At 44.2% G+C, this 19,540-nt stretch overlaps 2 protein-coding genes and 1 long non-coding RNA gene across 4 annotated transcripts in view; 2 read left to right on the plus strand and 1 right to left on the minus strand.

Annotated features, from left to right (window-relative positions):
* Positions 1-7,552, plus strand: part of cfap65 (cilia and flagella associated protein 65) — a 70,306-nt gene extending 62,754 nt beyond the window's left edge. Inside the window, exons 31-33 of the mRNA XM_036959450.2 lie at positions 1,517-1,816; positions 5,820-5,954; positions 7,331-7,552. Of these exons, the coding sequence (XP_036815345.2) occupies positions 1,517-1,816; positions 5,820-5,954; positions 7,331-7,421 (526 nt within the window). The 3' untranslated portion in view covers positions 7,422-7,552. The remainder of the gene's footprint in view (positions 1-1,516; positions 1,817-5,819; positions 5,955-7,330) is intronic.
* LOC149972915 (uncharacterized) overlaps positions 1-19,540 on the plus strand; it is a 1,172,247-nt gene that overhangs the window by 229,192 nt on the left and 923,515 nt on the right. The gene's annotated exons all lie outside the window — the stretch shown is intronic.
* The window catches only part of fn1a (fibronectin 1a), a 74,203-nt gene continuing 62,381 nt past the window's right edge, over positions 7,719-19,540 (minus strand). Inside the window, exons 37-47 of one of the 2 annotated variants that reach the window (XM_090216334.1) lie at positions 19,198-19,287; positions 17,460-17,651; positions 16,090-16,179; positions 14,477-15,600; positions 13,508-14,446; positions 13,217-13,355; positions 12,541-12,705; positions 11,777-11,902; positions 11,415-11,521; positions 11,043-11,165; positions 7,719-10,552 (exon numbers count right to left, since the gene is read on the minus strand). In XM_090216334.1, the coding sequence (XP_090072460.1) occupies positions 10,484-10,552; positions 11,043-11,165; positions 11,415-11,521; positions 11,777-11,902; positions 12,541-12,705; positions 13,217-13,355; positions 13,508-14,446; positions 14,477-15,600; positions 16,090-16,179; positions 17,460-17,651; positions 19,198-19,287 (3,164 nt within the window). In that variant the 3' untranslated portion in view covers positions 7,719-10,483. Of the gene's footprint in view, positions 10,553-11,042; positions 11,166-11,414; positions 11,522-11,776; positions 11,903-12,540; positions 12,706-13,216; positions 13,356-13,507; positions 15,601-16,089; positions 16,180-17,459; positions 17,652-19,197; positions 19,288-19,540 lie in introns of both variants that reach the window. The other variant, XM_090216333.1, reaches the window with a different exon arrangement.

A 19,540-nucleotide genomic window follows, 5' to 3' on the forward strand; every position in this document is an offset into this window, starting at 1 on the left:
TCTATATTCAGGTTCAGTAACTCTCCTCTATATTCAGGTTCAGTAACTCTCCTCTATATTCAGGTACAGTAACTCTCCTCTCCTTTATATTCAGGTACAATAACTCTCCTCTATATTCAGGTTCAGTAACTCTCCTCTTCTCTATAATCAGGTATAGTAACTCTCCTCTATATTCAGGTTCAGTAACTCTCCTCTCCTCTATATTCAGGTACAGTAACTCTCCTCTCCTTTATATTCAGGTACAGTAACTATCCTCTATATTCAGGTTCAGTAACTCTCCTCTTCTCTATAATCAGGTATAGTAACTCTCCTCTATATTCAGGTTCAGTAACTCTCCTCTCCTCCATATTCAGGTACAGTAACTCTCCTCTATATTCAGGTTCAGTAACTCTCCTCTATATTCAGGTACAGTAACTATCCTCTCCTCTATATTCAGGTTCAGTAACTCTCCTCTCCTCCATATTCAGGTACAGTAACTCTCCTCTATATTCAGGTTCAGTAACTCTCCTCTATATGCAGGTTCAGTAACTATCCTCTCCTCTATATTCAGGTACAGTAACTCTCCTCTATATTCAGGTTCAGTAACTCTCCTCTATATTCAGGTACAGTAACTATCCTCTATATTCAGCTACAGTAACTCTCCTCTATATTCAGGTACAGTAACTCTCCTCTATATTCAGGTTCAGTAACTCTCCTCTATATTCAGGTACAGTAACTCTCCTCTATATTCAGGTTCAGTAACTCTCCTCTATATTCAGGTTCAGTAACTCTCCTCTATATTCAGGTACAGTTCATCTCCTCTCCTCTATATTCAGGTTCAGTAACTCTCCTCTATATTCAGGTACAGTTCATCTCCTCTCCTCTATATTCAGGTTCAGTAACTTTCCTCTCCTCTATATTCAGGTTCAGTAACTCTCCTCTATATGCAGGTTCAGTAACTCTCATCTCCTCTATATTCAGGTTCAGTAACTCTCCTCTTTATTCAGGTTCAGTAACTCTCCTCTATATTCAGGTACAGTAACTCTCCTCTATATTCAGGTACAGTTAATCTCCTCCCCTCTATATTCAGGTTCAGTAACTCTCCTCTATATTCAGGTATAGTAACTCTCCTCTATATTCAGGTACAGTTAATCTCCTCTCCTCTATATTCAGGTTCAGTAACTCTCCTCTATATACAGTAACTCTCCTCTATATTCAGGTTCAGTAACTCACCTCTATATTCAGGTACAGTTAATCTCCTCTCCTCTATATTCAGGTTCAGTAACTCTCCTCTATATTCAGGTTCAGTAACTCTCCTCTATATTCAGGTACAGTTAATCTCCTCCCCTCTATATTCAGGTTCAGTTCTGTGTGGTTAGTTGGCAGCATCTAAAGAGTCAGATAAAAGGTGAGTTGCTTAGTTCCTCACCATGTGGCCGTAAGAATGGCCCTGAGAGACTCGGTGGTGCTTCTAGCCTGTTCACTATGCACTATGGAGTTGGTGTATAGCTGTATCTTTCTTCACTGTTCCCTGTAGGAGCCTCCTGGACGACCCTCACTTCCACCACTCTCTGGTGAACGGTGTGGCTGAACCCGTGCCCTACTTCACCCAGCTGAGACAGACTGCCTACACCCCTAACACACCTCTCCCTGGGGCTGCTACGCCTTATCCTGGGACCAGGGAGGCCCCTCCACCCTGCCCCCCTACTCCTCAGCTCCTCATGGGGGGCAGTCTGTACAGTGCTGGGGTAACAGAGGTAACAAAGCAACAGCCACAGACCCAGAAGCCAACAGTGAAGCGAGAGCGTCAGCTCAACGTTCAGGAGACCATCCGCAGGTGAGCTGGGTTGGGTGGGGCAACATATAGTTGAAGTCGGAAGTTTACATACAGTGGGGCAAAAAAATATTTAGTCAGCCACCAATTGTGCAAGTTCTCCCACTTAAAAAGATGAGAGAGGCCTGTAATTTTCATCATAGGTACACTTCAACTACAAAATGAGAGAAAAAAATCCAGAAAATCACATTGTAGGATTTTTTATGAATTTATTTGCAAATTATGGTGGAAAATAAGTATTTGGTCACCTACAAACAAGCAAGATTTCTGCCTCTCACAGACCTGTAACTTCTTCTTTAAGAAGCTCCTCTATCCTCCACTTGTTACCTGTATTAATGGCACCTGTTTGAACTTGTTATCAGTATAAAAGACACCTGTCCACAACCTCAAACAGTCACACTCCAAACTCCACTATGGCCAAGAACAAAGAGCTGTCAAAGGACACCAGAAACTAAATTGTAGACCTGCACCAGGCTGGGAAGACTGAATCTGCAATAGGTAAGCAGCTTGGTTTGAAGAAATCAACTGTGGGAACAATTATTAGGAAATGGAAGACATACAAGACCACTGATAATCTCCCTCGATCTGGGATCTCACCCCGTGGGGTCAAAAATATCACAAGAACGGTGAGCAAAATTCTCAGAACCACACAGGGGGACCTAGTGAATGACCTGCAGAGAGCTGGGACCAAAGTAATAAAGCCTACCATCAGTAACACACTACGCCGCCAGGGACTCAAATCCTGCAGTGCCATACGTGTCCCCCTTGCTTAAGCCAGTACATGTCCAGGCCCGTCTGAATTTTGCTAGAGAGCATTTGGATGATCCAGAAGAAGATTGGGAGAATGTCATATGGTCAGATGAAACCAAAATATAACTTTTTGGTAAAAACTCAACTCGTCGTGTTTGGAGGACAAAGAATGCTGAGTTGCATCCAAATAACACCATACCTACTGTGAAGCATGGGGGTGGAAATATCATGCTTTGGGGCTGTTTATCTGCAAAGGGACCAGGACGACTGATCCGTGTAAAGGAAAGAATGAATGGGGCCATGTATCGTGAGATTTTGAGTGTAAACCTCCTTCCATCAGCAAGGGCATTGAAGATGAAACGTGGCTGGGTCTTTCAGCATGACAATGATCCCAAACACACCGCCCGGGCAACGAAGGAGTGGCTTCGTAAGAAGCATTTCAAGGTCCTGGAGTGGCCTAGCCAGTCTCCAGATCTCAACCCAATAGAAAATCATTAGAAAGAGTTGAAAGTCCGTGTTGCCCAGCAACAGCCCCAAAACATCACTGCTCTAGAGGAGATCTGCATGGAGGAATGGGCCAAAATTCCAGCAACAATGTGTGAAAACCTTGTGAAGACTTACAGCTAACGTTTGACCTCTGTCATTGCCAACAAAGGGTATATAACAAAGTATTGAGATAAAACTTTTGTTATTGACCAAATACTTATTTTCCACCATAATTTGCAAATAAATTCATAAAAAATCCTACAATGTGATTTTCTGGATTTTTTTTCTAACTTTGTCTGTCATAGTTGAAGTGTACCTATGATGGAAAATTTACAGGCCTCTCTCATCTTTTTAAGTGGGAGAACTTGCACAATTGGTAGCTGACTAAATACTTTTTTGCCCCACTGTACATTTTGGTTGGAGTCATTAAAACCCATTTTTCAACCACTCTTCACATTTCTTGTTAACAAAGTCATTTTTCCAACAATTGTTTCCAGACAGGTTATTTCACTTATAATTCACTGTATCACAATTCCAGTGGGTCAGACGTTTACATACACTAAGTTGATGGTGCCTTTAAACAGCTTGGGAAATTCCAGAAAATGGTGGCATGGCTTTAGAAGCTTCTGATAGGCTAATTGACATCATTTGAATCAATTGGAGGTGTACCTGTGGATGTACTGTATTTCAAGGCCTACTTTCAAACTCAGTGTCTCTTCGCTTGACATCATCAGAAAATCTAAAGAGTCAGAAGTTTACATGCAGTAATTGACTGTACAGCTTGGAAAATACCAGAAAATGTCATCGTTTTGGAAGCTTCTGATAGGCTAATTGACATAATTTGAGTCAATTGGAGGTGTACCTGTGGATGTATTTCAAGGCCTACCTTCAAACCCAGTGCCTTGACATCATGGGGAAATCAAAAGAAATCAGCCAAAGACCTCAGAAAAAAATTTGTAGACCTCTACAAGTCTGGTTCATCCTTGGGAGAAATTTCCAAACGCCTGAAGGTACCACGTTCATCTGTACAAACAATAGTACGCAAGTATAAACACCATGGGACCACGCAGCCGTCATACCGCTCAGGAAGGAGACGCATTCTGTCTCCGAGAGATGAACGTACTTTGGTGCGAAAAGTTCAAATCAATCCCAGAAAAGCAGCAAAGGACCTTGTGAAGATGCTGGATGAAACAGGTACAAAAGTATCTACATCCACAATAAAACAAGTCCTATATCGACATAACCTGAAAGGCTGCTCAGCAAGAAAGAAGCCACGGCTCAAAACCGCCATAAAAAAGCCAGACTATGGTTTGCAACTGCTGTCGTGGAAATTTCCTGTGTTACCAAATCATAAGAGAGCAAACCACACACAAGTCAGAGTTATCATAAAGTCCCATCTTTAATTATATGAGCTTCACCATAGCCCTGTGACTCTCAGATCAATTCAGTGTCTATAAATTAATTATCTGAGAGTGCTTACAAAACAGTTCTTAGTATCATTTATAGCCCAGACTCACCCATCTCCACTCACATGACAAATAACAGATCTTAGGAACATTGCACAAAGGAAGACACAGCATTTGCTATAAATTATTGTTCATCTCTTAGACGAGGTTCTACTTCTCGTTCTTGGTACAACATCCAATGGCATATATCAATTGTCGATCCTCAATACTCCCATCTTAAATACACCCCCTCCTGGACAAGCTCACCGAGACAGTGAGCCTCTTAGGTCATACACTCAATCAAGATAAGGTCAACCTCAGAGGGGTCATGTAATAGTTACAGACACATTCCCATAAGAAGACAAGAAGACAAGAAATTGATAACCTCTCCACTCTCTGGGGCCCAAGTCACTTTCCCACATAAGCATTATTATGTAAATTGATAAAACATCTTATTTATCAATATTACCTAAAGAATTCGGATTCTGATGCCACACTAAACATGGGGACAAAGATTGTACTTTTTGGAGAAATGTCCTCTGGTCTGATGAAACAAAAATGGAACTGTTTGGCCATAATGACCATCGTTATGTTTGGAGGAAAAAGGGGGAGGCTTGAAGCACGGGAGTGGCAGCATCATGTTGTGGGGGTGCGTTGCTGCAGGAGAGACTGTGCACTTCACAAAATCGATGGCATCATGAGGGAGGAAAATTATGTGGATATATTGAAGCAACATCTCAAGACATCAGTCAGGAAGTTAAAGCTTGGTCGCAAATGGGTCTTCCAAATGGACAACGACCCCAAGCATACTTCCAAAGTTGTGGAAAAATGGCTTCAGGACAACAAAGTCAAGGTATTGGAGTGGCCATCACAAAGCCCTGACCTCAATCCTATTTTTTTACTAGGATTAAATGTCAGTAATTGTGAAAAACTGAGTTTAAATGTATTTGGCTAAGGTATATGTAAACTTCCGACTTCAGCTGTACGTGGGGCAGGGCTTTAGGTAACCAGTTATAGACGATTTAGTAGCAGTCTAAACAGGAAATACTTCAAACAAATCTATGACCAAACCTTTTACAGATTGTGACTTTTAAGGGTAGAAATATCAGATATTAAAAGGTAATGAACACGTTTTGAATGTTGTATCCCTTGAATTAATGTGAATTAAGGTACTGTTGTTCCCCTTGAATTAAGAGACTGTTCCTTTGGTAACCTCTCTGTGTTCACTTCTGCTACCCCTCCTCCCTTTCCTCTCCTTCCTCTCCTCTTCCCCTCCTTCCTCTCCTCTTCCCCTCCTCCCTCTCCTCTTCCTCTTCCCCTCCCAGGTTGCCAGAGTTCTGTGACGTGACAGAGGAGGTTCTCCTCAACACCTTGCAGAACCTGATGATGGAGGCCTTCCTGGGAGAGCTGGTCCTTACAGCCAGGCCACGAATCATCGCTCTGCCTCCTGTCTCTGCCAGGTCTGTCAGAACCTCCTGGATGCCAGAATAGTCTGTTCTCAGATCTGTTTGTGTGGGCTTGTCAACTCCTACGGTCAGACCCACACGCCATCCAGCTTGTACAATGATCATAAAACCGATTTTTCTACAGAAGTTGGATCTATCAAGCATGTTCATTAGTCCAGACTCCACAGATTACACATTTCCATTGATCACAGCCATTATCAATAAGGTTAAACTGTGACTTATCACTCGTTGATGGCTATAGTAACCAGCTATGTTTCCATTCATTTATCAACATTTACAGTTGTTTCACCAGATACTGTAATGTATAGGACATGAGATATGTTCAGGATGTCCTGGGATCCTGAGTGGTTCAGTGGTCTAAAAGCACTGTATCTCTAGGGGCGTCACTACAAACCCCGGTTCGAATCCAGGCTGTATCACAATTGGCCGAGCGTCGTCCGGGTTCGGCCGTCATTGTAAATAAAGAATTTGTTCTTAATCGACTTGCCTAGTTAAGTTTGCATAGAATATAGATGCGACAGTTGCACGTCACAACAACACCTACAGTGTCATATAAATGTCCCACATATCTGTTTAATGTATCAGGTTACCAGTGAAAAGGAGAGAATGACAAAATGAACAAATCATCATGGGTCCTGCCAAGGGGAAAATTAATTGCCAGAAAAGCAGGGCGAAGTAATTCATGCATTCTTTTTTTTATTTTTTATTTTACCCCTTTTTCTCCCCAATTTCGTGGTGTCCAATTGTTTTAGTAGCTACTATCTTGTCTCATCGCTACAACTCCCGTACGGGCTCGGGAGAGACGAAGGTTGAAAGCCATGCGTCCTCCGATACACACTGCGTCATCCAACCCGGAAGCCAGCCGCACCAATGTGTCGGAGGAAACACTGTGCACCTGCGCCCGGCCCGCCACAGGAGTCGCTGGTGCACGATGAGACAAGGACACCCCTACCGACCAAGCCCTCCCTAAACCGGGCGACACTAGGCCAATTGTGCGTGGGCGCGAACCCAGGGACTCTGATGGCACAGCTGGCGCTGCAGTACAGCGCCCTTAACCACTGCGCCACCCGGGAGGCCAATTCATGCATTCTTGAAAGTCGGGACAATCCTTGTCCAGGAAAGAAACAGTTTTTCGTTCCAGCATTTAGAAGTTGATGTGGAGGGGAGCTTGATGACATTGTGTCCCCGCGTACCTTCAAAAGGATTCAGCAATGATAATTTAGTCAAAACACCAGGTCTCAAAGAGAGTTCAACAAAAGCAACTTCCACCTGACAAAATGTCTCCTATGTCTGCCGTTTCCATTTTTTTTGCAGACTGCTTTTGTCAAATAAACCTGGATCAACAGACTGCTCTGTTTCGTCTTATCTAGGAGGAACAGCTGTGGTTCCAGGAGGCTGTCCAGAGGTGGAGCTGACCCAGACAGGAGCAGAGAGACCAGGGGGGGTTCCTCTGGGTCTTAGCTTCAGCCCACCCTCTTCACTACTGGCCAACCTGGCATGGACCTAACCAGTGTTTTACTCCACACAATGCCTCAACATTATTTCATACCCAATTAATAACTATTAAAAATTTAAAAAAAAGTTCAACAAAAGTTGATTTGACCATTTTAAAATAGCGATTCATGTCTCGATGCCCTGATCTACAGTTTAGTACTTTCACACCCTCATTTACCTGATAGTATCTCTGTGAAGCACTGGACAGTTTCACTTCACTATATCTAGCCTTTATAATAAACCCAAAACATTGACAACAGACCATTCCAAAAACACATTTTTTGTTTATTAAAAAGGAATTCAGTCCACAGTAGTTAAGACTTTGGCACCTACAATATATATATATAAAAAAAAAATAACAAAAACGTGTACACCCCAAATAGCATTAAAACAAAATGCTTGGATAAAAGAGATAAATTAAAAACAGCAGTTGAGGTGGGTATGAAACAATGCAACTCAACTGGCAGCCATTTTAGAGCTTCCGTTCACAAAATGGCAGAAGTACATGAACACAACAGATACAATTCTGGACATTGAATGAACACCCACTTGCAGTGTACCTCTGTGATACAACTCTTGCATTAAAGCAGTGGTATTCAGCGGGGACCCCATTCCCCCCCCCCACCCCCCGATCGAATTTCTGGGGACCAAATTTCTTATGATCCCACCCCATATCAAATAACAACCTTCAAAAAAAAATATTCTACATAAAACGTCTTCTCAAAAATGAAAAGAAACCAATAAATACATTTACTCAATAAAATTGTATTTTTCTAATTATTTCTCAAAAACGTTTGTATAATGTCCCATACAATAATCTGTACTCTTGGTTTCTGGTTCTTCATTTTTAAAATATATATATATATATATATATATATAAAAATGGCGACCCCACTCAGACCACGACTTTGAATACCACTGCATTAAAGACCTTGGTTTTAAAAAGGAATGTTTTTTTTGTTTTTTTGTTAGACTGGTAGTTGAAGTCTCCAAAGAGATTTGAAATGCATGAAGACAAGGTGCTCATGCGAGACCTCTGTATCCAAGTGGTTCTCCATATAGGGAATAGGGTTATACGTCAAAACAGCGATCTTATTTCTCTGTAGAACCATTTGAGCTCGGACGGGATCGGTTGGAAATATTATCCATTCCAGATAAGTCACGATGCCGGCAAGAGTTTCCCCCATATTGTAAACTTCTGAATGGGGTAAAATCTCACATCAGAGAGAGAAAGCTCTGGTTCGGGCAGCACAGAGTAGAAACAGAATAGGCTACCGGAGGAATGGCAACAGCACAGAGTAGAAACAGAGTAGGCTACAGGAGGATTAGGAACAGCACAGAGTAGGAACAGAGTAGGCTACAGGAGAATTAGGAACAGAGTAGGCTACAGGAGAATTAGAAACAGAGTAGGCTACAGGAGGAATACTGAACGGCTTTAGAACCTCTACAGATTTTCCATTTTCTCTTTTCATGGGAATGTTTCGAAGGACTAGGTAGGACAACGGGACCAAACATTAAAATATAAAAAGACCCTTTCTTTGCCTTGGGGGGGGGGGGGGGGGGTATTTTGAAGTGACGCTATAGAAAGGAGTGGCAATGTGGAGAAGCAGCAGGATGGTGGTTAATTGGTCAGACCAGGCCACTGATCAAGGTTAGTGAATGACAGGAACAGGAAGGCAGCACGTAGTTGACACTTCCTACAGTAATATGTTCCATGGAGTACTTCTGTGACGGCACGGGAAGACATCGCCATAAAAATACAAGTCTATAAGAATTCAATAGGAATTATATTTCCATGGGCGACACATAGGAAGTCCCACCAAGTTGACTACTTTAAAAAAAAAAAAAAAAAATGGTGCATGCTAGCAGTCTTTTTGTGAGACTGATCCTAGTGCACTCTAGGTTTTATAACTCTGTAAGTCACAGGTACAGCGCCTTCAGGAAGTATTCGCACACCTCGACTTTTTCCACATTGTTGTTGTTGTTGTTGTTGTTGTTGTTGTTACAGCCTGAATTTAAATTGGATTAAATAGACATTGTGTGTCAATGATTTACACACGATTACCCCATAATGTCAAAATGGAATATCGTTTTGTAGAACATTTAGTAAAGTAATAAAAATGTTAAAAGTTGAAATGTATTGAGTCAATAAGTATTCAACCCCTTTGTAATGGCAAGCCTAAAGTTCAGGAGTAAAAATGTGCTTGACAAATGGCATAATAAGTTGTTTAACCTTTTTTAAAATGTTTTATGACTATCCCATCTCTTTACCCCACACAAGTGTCTGTGAGGTCACTCAATCGAGTAGTGAATTTCAAGCACCGATTCAACCACAAAGACGAGGGAGGTTTTCCAATGCCTCGCAAAGAAGGGCACCTATTGGTAGCAGACACTGAATATCCCTTTGAGCATGGTGAAGTTATTAATTACACTTTGGATGGTGCATCTATACACCCAGTCACTACAAAGATACAGGCGTCCTTCCTAACTCAGTTGCCGGAGAGGAAGGAAACCACTCAGGGATTTCACCAGAACAATAACCTATAACACAAGGCCAAATCTACACTGGAGTTGCTTACCATGAAGACATTGAATATTCCTGAGTGGCCTTGTTACAGTTTTGATTTAGAGATCAGCTTGAAAATCTATGGCAATACTTGAAAATGGCTGTCTAGCAATGATCTACAACCAACTTGACAGAGCTTGTACAATTATTCTTTTTTTTTTTTAAATGCCAAATATTGTACAATCCAGGTGTGCAAAGCTCTTAGAGACCCAGAAAAGTCCTACAAAGTATTGACTCAGGGATGTGAATACATAAGTAAATTAGATATTTATGCATTTCATTTTCAATATTTGCTAAAAATTTCTAAAAACATTTTCACTTTCATTAAAAAAAATCTATTTAATCCATTTTGAATTCAGGCTGTAACAACAAGTTGTTAAGTAAGTCCAGGGATAGGAAGACTTTCTGAAGGCCCTGTAATGTGAGGAGTCTGAGGAGGAGGATGTGGTTCTCCTCTCCTTCTTTACTCGGAGGATTGCTGTACATCTGCTAGGAGCTCTGGTCTCAGACACTCTATAGGGCACTGGATGTTCTGTTGGGAAGACAGAAAGGAAACAGAGTTCATTTAAAGTACGTGTTAGAATGACGGTCAACAAGGAAATGCATTTTTTTTTAACCTTTATTTAACTAGCAAATTCTTATTTTCAATGACGGCCTAGAAACAGTGGGTTAACTGCCTGTTCAGGTGCAGAACGACAGATTTGTACCTTGTCAGCTCGGGGATTTGAACTTGCAACCTTCCGGTTACTAGTCCGACGCTCTAACCACTAGGCTACCCTGCCACATGATATACAGCTGATCTCGATTGACATATGGGAGGTCAAAGACATTTGTGTCCATGTTATTATGGGCCAGTAAGTGGTAGGATGAATGGCCAGCTTTAGAATCCAAGGAGCACAGAATAAAATAAACACTAGAAAGGCAACTGGTAAACCTTTAACGTAACTACCGGTCGGCCATCTTGGTCAGGAAAAACTGTATAGTATTGTATCTCTATGCCTGAGAGGCCCGGGAACACCCACCAGTTTCTTCAGGGCGTTCTCCCTATAGCGGTCGAATGCGTCTTGGTGTATTTGAGGCTGTAGCAGATCCACATCTACCTCAGTCTGAGCTCCCGGTCTTCTGCAGTTCTCACAGCGCCAGCCCTGAGGGCAGGACACGCACACCATTTACCACATAGAACAAAACGGTCTCATACATCTGCTGCGTCCTTAACCTGTAGTCCTCACCTGTAGAATTCAATTTCACTTTGATAGTCCGCCAAATTTGCGTATCCAGTTTACCACACGTTCACAACTTTCTCCTGCTTAAGTCTAGACTCCTCTTATCTGTGCTTTTCTTTTACTTCCTGTGTGCTACACCACAACATCCTGTGCTCCACTGTATGGTCTTACCTGCTGTCCTCCGTAACAGGTGCAGGTACAGATAGCTCCCAGGTATTCCTTCTGCCACTGGTTGCCCACCTGGTACATCTTCCCCTCGTCATAACACGTCGACTCATCTGTAGAAACAAATAGATCACCATAACAACGCACAGTGCAGTAGGTCTCCGGTCATTCTCTGGCCCTCGTCCCATTATCGTAGCGAACTTTTACTGCGGATTGGATATTTTCTTTTCGCGTTGTTCTGTCCAGCAACTGTGGTGGAGGCGTTACCAGAACAGTTCGGTAGTAGTAAAAGGATCCGCGGACGCTGTGAATTAAACAACTCGTCGGCCATTAAATTGCTCTCTAAACTAGTATGGTCCGGTACTTACGTGGCTCGCACTTGAACTCTCCCTTCCCGTTGCCCAAACAAGTACAGCTCATCATGTGACCGTTCTCAGCTTGGCGATCCCACTTCTCTCCTATGCGGTAGTTGTTCCCGCTGTCATGACACCACTCTGTAGGAGGGAGAGGGTGAAGAGGGGAGTAGGGGACATAGGAGAGAGGACGGGGGAGGGGAGATCATACTAGTTTAATTAATCCAAAATACGTTTTTTGGGGGGGAGGACACATGGCCATTATGTCCTCGACTCCTCCCACTCTGGTGGAGAAAGGAGTCTGATTGGACCCAACATTCTGAGCTTCACTGAGACTGAGATTGTACAATTCATCCCTCATTCACACAAAAATCAGTCATTTGACCCATGACGTTTAGCATTCAGACATGATGATGGCATGTCGTCTCAGGGTTTGGTATCGTCTGGTTATGGACTGACAATACAAACCCCAGACACAACAAGCTCTGTCCCTGTCAGTGGCATGTTTTACTACAGTAGAACAACATGCTGCAGGGACTAGCATGGGCAGACCTTAGCCTTTCTATCAAATCATTTCATCCCAGAATAAAATGTGCTTTAAGAATGATTTAGTCATTTTAACAAATGCTATAAAATGAGAGAAAATAAATACCGTAACCATACAATTTAGTATATATTTTTTTTTCATTTTGGTCATCTGCGTCAGGTCTGCCCATGCTGAGGTAAGATAGAAGGGGGTTTGTATTAGAAGCATTATGGGATGGGTTAGAGTCACTCACTGGATGAATCACATCTGAAATGGCCACTGCCCAGCCCCAGACACCTGCACCACAGCTTAAAGCCTGTCTCTGACATACGCTCCCACTCTACACCCACGTCATGGTAGGTGGCTGTGAACGTGTCATAACACACGTCTCTGTTGGAGGGGAGGTGGTCTCCTGGAACTACAGGGAGAGAGAAGGGACAAAGCATGTTAACAAAAGAAAAACAACAAACAGATGGACAAAGCAACCTATTTATCAACAGATGGGATTTCACCAAATAATAAAAGCACGGATCCCCCCCAAAAAACGAAAGCACGGATCCCCCCCCAAAAACTAAAGCACGGATCCCTTAAAACTAAAGCACGGATCCCCAAAAACACTAAAGCACGGATCCCCAAAAACACTAAAGCACGGATCCCTTAAAACTAAAGCACGGATCCCTTAAAACTAAAGCACGGATCCCTTAAAACTAAAGCACGGATCCCTTAAAACTAAAGCACGGATCCCCAAAAAACTAAAGCACGGATCCCCAAAAACTAAAGCACGGATCTCCAAAAAACATTAGAAGGACGCTGGACAACAACTCATGAAAAGTCTTAATTGAAAAGTCTAATGTTATTGCATGGCATACCACCACAGGGTGCTGGAGAGAGTAGCATGTCTGTGAGATTATGGCTAATGTAGTCCTTACCAGCGGTGCCAGCGGTGACTATCTCCTCCAGGACCTTCTCTCGGCCCTGCCCTCTCATGGCCTCCACAATGACGTTATAGGAGGCACCTGATGTCAACCCGATCAGAGTGGCACTGGTAGAAGTGCCTGGTAATCTCATCTGTTAGAGAGAGATGGAGATTGTTTTGGGGGAATAGCAATACCTGTGGTGTGAGAATCATTCACTATTGACACCATGTATGTTGTAAAGAGAATAATCAGGTACGCTAGTACACACCTTGCTACAGATCATCTGAATACAGGTATTCTCACCTGGAACATCTTCTCTTCGAGGTTGGTGATGGGGCTACAGGATACCATGTACTCTGAGCTCTGGGGAACACCCTGCCATGAGATGGTTGTGCGTGTCTGGGCCTCCTGCGGCACCCCAAACCCGGTCTCATTCTCAGGGAACCCAAACGGAAGACCCGATAACGGACCATCGCTCACCCGGACCAGGGGCACTCTCTGGCCATCGGGGCCTGGGACGGGGATGTAGACTAGGGGTTCACGGTGGTGGATAGCTGGACCCTGGTTGTCCCTGCCGTTGGGGTTGGGGCCCAGGCTCTGGTACTCTGTGTAGATGTGCTGGCCCTGCTGGCCCAGCGTGTCCTGGCCGTTAGTCCCCACCAGCTGGACGTGGTTGGGGTTCAAGTTGGGGTTGAGGGGAAAGTTGGGGTTCATGTTGGGGTTCCCGTTGGGGTTGAGGGGAAAGTTGGGGTTAGGTTTGGTGTTCCCATTGGGGTTAGGGTTGGTGTTGGGGTTTCCGTTAGGGTTGGTGTTGGGGTTCCCGTTGGGCTTGAAGTTGGGGCTGGTGTTGGGGTTCCCGTTGGGCTTGAAGTTGGGGCTGGTGTTGGGGTTCCCGCTAGGGTTGAAGTTGAAGTTGGGGTTCCCGTTAGGGTTGGTGTTGAAGTTGGGGTTAGGGTTGGTGTTGAAGTTGGGGTTAGGGTTGGTATTGAAGTTGGGGTTAGGGTTGGTGTTGAAGTTGGGGTTGGTGTTGAAGTTGGGGTTGGTGTTGAAGTTGGGGTTGGTGTTGAAGTTGGGGTTAGGGTTGGTGTTGGGGTTAGGGTTGGTGTTGAAGTTGGGGTTAGGGTTGGTGTTGAAGTTGGGGTTAGGGTTGGTGTTGAAGTTGGGGTTAGGGTTCAAGTTGGGGTTGGGGTTCAAGTTGGGGTTAGGGTTCAAGTTGGGGTTGGGGTTCAAGTTGGGGTTGGGGTTCAAGTTGGGGTTGGGGTTAGGGTTCAGGTTGGGGTTCAAGTTGGGGTTGGGGTTCAAGTTGGGGTTGGGGTTCAAGTTGGGGTTAGTGTTAAAGTTGGGGTTCAAGTTGGGGTTGGGGTTAGGGTTCAAGTTGGGGTTAGGGTTCAAGTTGGGGTTCAAGTTGGGGTTGGGGTTCAAGTTGGGGTTAGGGTTGGGGTTCAAGTTGGGGTTGGGGTTGGGGTTCAAGTTTGGGTTGAGGGGAAGGTTGGGGTTGACATTGACGTTATAGTTGGGGTTGCCATTAGGGTTGGGGTTCCCGCTAGGGTTGAGGGGGAGGTTGGGATTGGGGTTAAAGTTAGGGTTGGTGTTAAAAATGGGGTTATGATTGCCGCTGCCATAGAAGTTGGGGTTGGGGTTGGTGTTGGCATCGCTGTTGGGGTTGAGGGGAAAGTTAGGGTTAGGATTGGGGTTGCTGTTAGGGTTGAACTGGTTGGGGTTGCCATTAGGGTTGAAGTTCCCATTGGGGTTGAACTGGCTGGGGTTGGTGTTGGGATTCTCATTGGGGTTAAAGTTAAAGTTAGGGTTGGGGTTCACGTGGAAGTTGGGGTTACCATTGGGGTTAAACTGGTTGGGGTTCCCATTAGGGTTGGTGTTGGGGTTGAGGGGAAAATTGGGGTTAGGATTGGGGTTGAGGGGAAAGTTGGGGTTAGGATTGGTGTTGGGGTTGCTGTTAGGGTTGAACTGGTTGGGGTTAACGTTGAAATTTCCATTGGGGTTGGTGTTGGGGTTCCCATTGGGGTTGGTGTTGGGGTTCCCATTGGGGTTGGTGTTGGGGTTCCCATTGGGGTTGGTGTTGGGGTTCCCATTGGGGTTGGTGTTGGGGTTGAAGTGGAAGTTAGGATTGGGATTCACGTGGAAGTTGGGGTTACCATTGGGGTTGAACTGGTCGGGGTTGCCGTTTGGGTTGAGGGGAAAGTTGGGGTTAGGGTTGGTGTTGGTGGGGTAGTTGGGGTTTCCATTGGGGTTGAACTGGTCGGGGTTGCCGTTTGGGTTGAGGGGAAAGTTGGGGTTAGGGTTGGTGTTGGGTGGGTAGTTGGGGTTAACCTCGTCCTCGGGCACATCCAGGATATCGGGGCTGGGCCGGTGGGACACAGGGAGCTGGGATGCCAGTTCTAGCAGAGAGACGGGTTAGGAGCAGAGCAAGCAGAGCGTTAGAGACTGGAGAGGAGCTGCAGCGGCTAGGTTCAACCTCCCCCTCAACCCTGTTGGTGGGGGGGAATGATTGGGACACTACAGAGAGAGTCCTCTTGTCTTTTCTGTTGGATTCAATGGGCAGCTCCTGCAAACTGCAAAGCTTGCCACTAGCGCACATCGTAACTTTTGAATAATTTAGTTTAGATATTCAAAAAGGTCAGAGCATTATCTTAAAGCAGCTGAGACAATTTCGGTGCTGCTTCAGTATGTATTAATTGCTTGCCTGCAAAAAAGCCATTGTTACAACAGGCACATATTCACAGAGTTTCATTGGTTTTGTAATAACTTTCTTCTTCATCAATTTGTTCCATTCAGAAAAGAGGTATCTGACCTCAAGGCTCTTTCCCTGGTTAAATAAAAAAAAGGTTCCATCTTGTTCTGTTGGGAAAGTTGATTGTTGTACTTACGAGTTCTAGCCTTGCCCACTAGAGGAGTGCTTCTCAGAGCATTCTGCAGGGTGACGATCTTGATGACGTATTCAGTTCCTGGTTTCAGACCTAAAAAAATGTAGTGTGAGGGAGGGACTTAGTAAAAGAAACAGGCTACGATAGACAGGTTAGCTGACAAGGCCACGAAAAGTGTTGCGAGCGTCAAACGGTCGGACAGCTACAACAATGACAAGAAGCTGCCATGTCGGGAATCAGGGTACAGCTACAACAATGACAAGAAGCTGCCATGTCGGGAATCAGGGTACAGCTGCAACAATGACAAGAAGCTGCCATGTCGGGAATCAGGGTACAGGTACATTGTCCATTTCAAATTAATTCCTTACCCAGATATGTGTGTATTGGGTATATGTTGTGTAATTTGTTAGATATTACTTGTTAGATATTACTGCACTGTCGGAGCTAGAAGCACTAGCATTTCGCTACACCCGCAACAACATCTGCTAATCACGTGTAATCTAAAAAATATATATATCTATTACTAAACATTTAAAATGGGAAACGGTTGGGATTTAATAAGTAGAGATGGAGTCCCTCCATCGGGGCCTGGAGAGGCAGTAGGGCTGATTTGGTTGGATTCATTTTATAACTTGAGATGGAGCTGGATTTCTCGATGATCTTCAGGTGGAGGGAGATACATTGTCTAGCTAACGACATCGTCGGCGTATAATGAGATGACTTGATCCGTAGAATTGAGAGATATTGATGTCATTTATTTCAATTGCTTGGGCCAGGTGCAGCTCATTGTATCTTGTTATTGTTTTAAAAAAAATCTTATTTTGAGGTGTTTTGAGGTGTCCCCTGCAGGAGGCCTTCTGGTAGGCCGTCATTGTAAATAAAATAAATACATTTGACAAATAAAATTAAAATTCCAGGTTGCACAGAAAAATACTTTAGCAGCATTTACAAGTAAACTGGTTGAAATGTAGAGCCCTGTAATCCGTTGAATTTAAGGCCGACCCCGCTCGTTTTGCCCCACGGTGGCACACGCGTCTGTCTTGTTTGCTAAAACAACCCACCCGGAACTTTCCACACTATTATGTTGAGCCAAACTGTTCTGGTATGTTCTAGTTAAGCACACTTCCCAGCCACTGAGGTGTATGGATCCGTAACCCGACCAGTTCAGTTTGATTCGACTCGGTTCAGACCCAAAACAAAAAAGGTCCGGTATGTAGCTATGTGGGCCGGACCGCACCAAATTGACAGAAACATGAGTTATAGATATGTCATTCTCATTGATGAACGGTAGAATCGGTTCTATGTGCACTATTTCTACGCTTCCCATTCTTAAAGTTTTCCTTTTGGGATCTAAAAGAGGAGGAGAGCCCTACCAGTGATGATGGCTTGGCTGCGGGAAGCGGTGGGCCGCGGGGTGAGTTCCCGGGGGATGCCCCCCGCCTCCTCGTAGGTGACGTAATACCCGGTGACCCCGGCACTACGGGACCCCTCCCAGGTAAAGGAGATGCTGCTAGGGGTCAGAGAGGTGAACCGGATGTTGGTGGGGGGAGACACCACAGGCTTAGCTGCAGGAGAGAAACAAGACAGGGAGACAATCAATTCTACAGTTGAAAAGACGCTGGCTGAACCAGCTAAAATCTGGCAAACATTTACAGAAATGTTGATTTATGTCATGTCAAATAACCCTAATAAATGTAATTAGAGAACTGACACACTTAAACAGCTTTAAGCAACTAAACAAAAACATGAACGCAACGTGTAAAGTGTTGGCCCCATGTTTCATGAGATGAAATAAGAACATTCCAGAATTTTTCTACGAGGCAAAAAAAAGCTTGTTTCTCTAAAAAAAGCTAAATTGCAAAAATGTGTTTACATCCCTGGTAGTGAGCATTTCTCCTTTGCCAAGATAATCCATCCACCTGACAGGTGTGGCATATCAACAAGCTGATTAAACAGCATGATCATTACACAGGTGCACCTTGTGCTGGGGTACAATTAAAGGCCACTAAAATGTGCAGTTTTGTCACACAACAAAATGCCACATATGTTTCAAGTTGAGGGTGCATGCAATTGGCATGCTGACTGCAGGAATGTCTACCAGAGCTGAGAATTTAAATGTTAATTTCTCTACCATAAGCCGCCTCAAGTCATTTTAGAACATTTGGCAGTACGTCCAATAGGCCTCACAATCGTAGACCACGTGTATGGCGTCGTGTGGGCGAGCGGTGGCAACTTTGTGAACAGAGTGCCCCCATGGTGACAACTGGGGTTATGGTATGGGGCAGGCATAAGCTACGGACAACGAACACAATTGCAATTTAAATGCACAGAAATACAGTTTATTACTTCAATTGACTGATTTCCACATATGAAGTGTAACTCAGTAAAATCTTTTAAATTGTTGCATGTTACGTTTATATTTTAAACAGTATACTTAATAAGATGAATATCAATATAACGACGAAGTCTGGTCCTTGATGAACAGAGAGAGATACACACAACGACATCTGGCCCTTGATGAACATACTCTCTAACCTAGAGAACCAAGTTGTCTGTTTTGGCCTGAGAGTGACGTTAATGATAACATGTGGACTGGTAGAGAGAGAGGGGACGGTAGTGGAGAGAGAGGGAGAGGGGACGGTAGTGGAGAGAGAGGGAGAGGGAGAGGTAGTGGAGAGAGAGGGAGAGGGAGAGGTAGTGGAGAGAGAGGGAGAGGGAGAGGTAGTGGAGAGAGAGGGAGAGGTAGTGGAGAGGGTAGTGGAGAGGGAGAGGTAGTGGAGAGAGAGGGAGAGGGGACAGTAGTGGAGAGAGAGGTAGGTAGTATATAGTGTATATATAGAGAGCGGTAGGTAGTATATAGTGTATAGGGAGAGGGGACAGTAGTGTATAAGAGAGGTAGGTAGTGTATAGTGTAGAGGGAGAGGGGACGGTAGTGGAGAGATGTAGGTAGTGTATAGTGTAGAGAGAGAGGTAGGTAGTATATAGTGTATAGTGTATAGAGAGAGGTAGGTAGTATATAGCGTATAGTGTAGAGAGAGACGTAGGTAGTATATAGTGTATAGGGAGAGGGGACAGTAGTGTATAGTGTAGAGGGAGAGGTAGGTAGTATACCTGTGGTGGCAGTGAGGGTGAAGGGAGCACTGCGGCCATTGCCGTTCAGAGTGTATATGTTGATCTTGTAGGTAGAGCCAGGCTGAAGACCTGTGGAAAACGGTCCAGATGAATCTGATCTACAATAGAGTCTGGGTCGTGTTCATTAGGCACCAAAAGACTTGGTCCAATAAGAACTGCCCATTTTCTGTTGCAAGACGTTATAAAAATGTTGCATGTCCTAATGAACACGACCCTGAAGTGAATGTTGACTGCAGCAGGGTGAGGTCAATGGAGTAGGAGGTATTGGGGGGGGGGTACCATTAGATACCATGGGGGTACAATGAAGGTTTAGGAAGGGTAT

The sequence above is a fragment of the Oncorhynchus mykiss genome, chromosome 22 (genome assembly GCF_057628025.1).
Source record: "Oncorhynchus mykiss isolate SJ-2025 chromosome 22, ASM5762802v1, whole genome shotgun sequence".
Classification (NCBI taxonomy): Eukaryota; Metazoa; Chordata; class Actinopteri; order Salmoniformes; family Salmonidae; genus Oncorhynchus; species Oncorhynchus mykiss.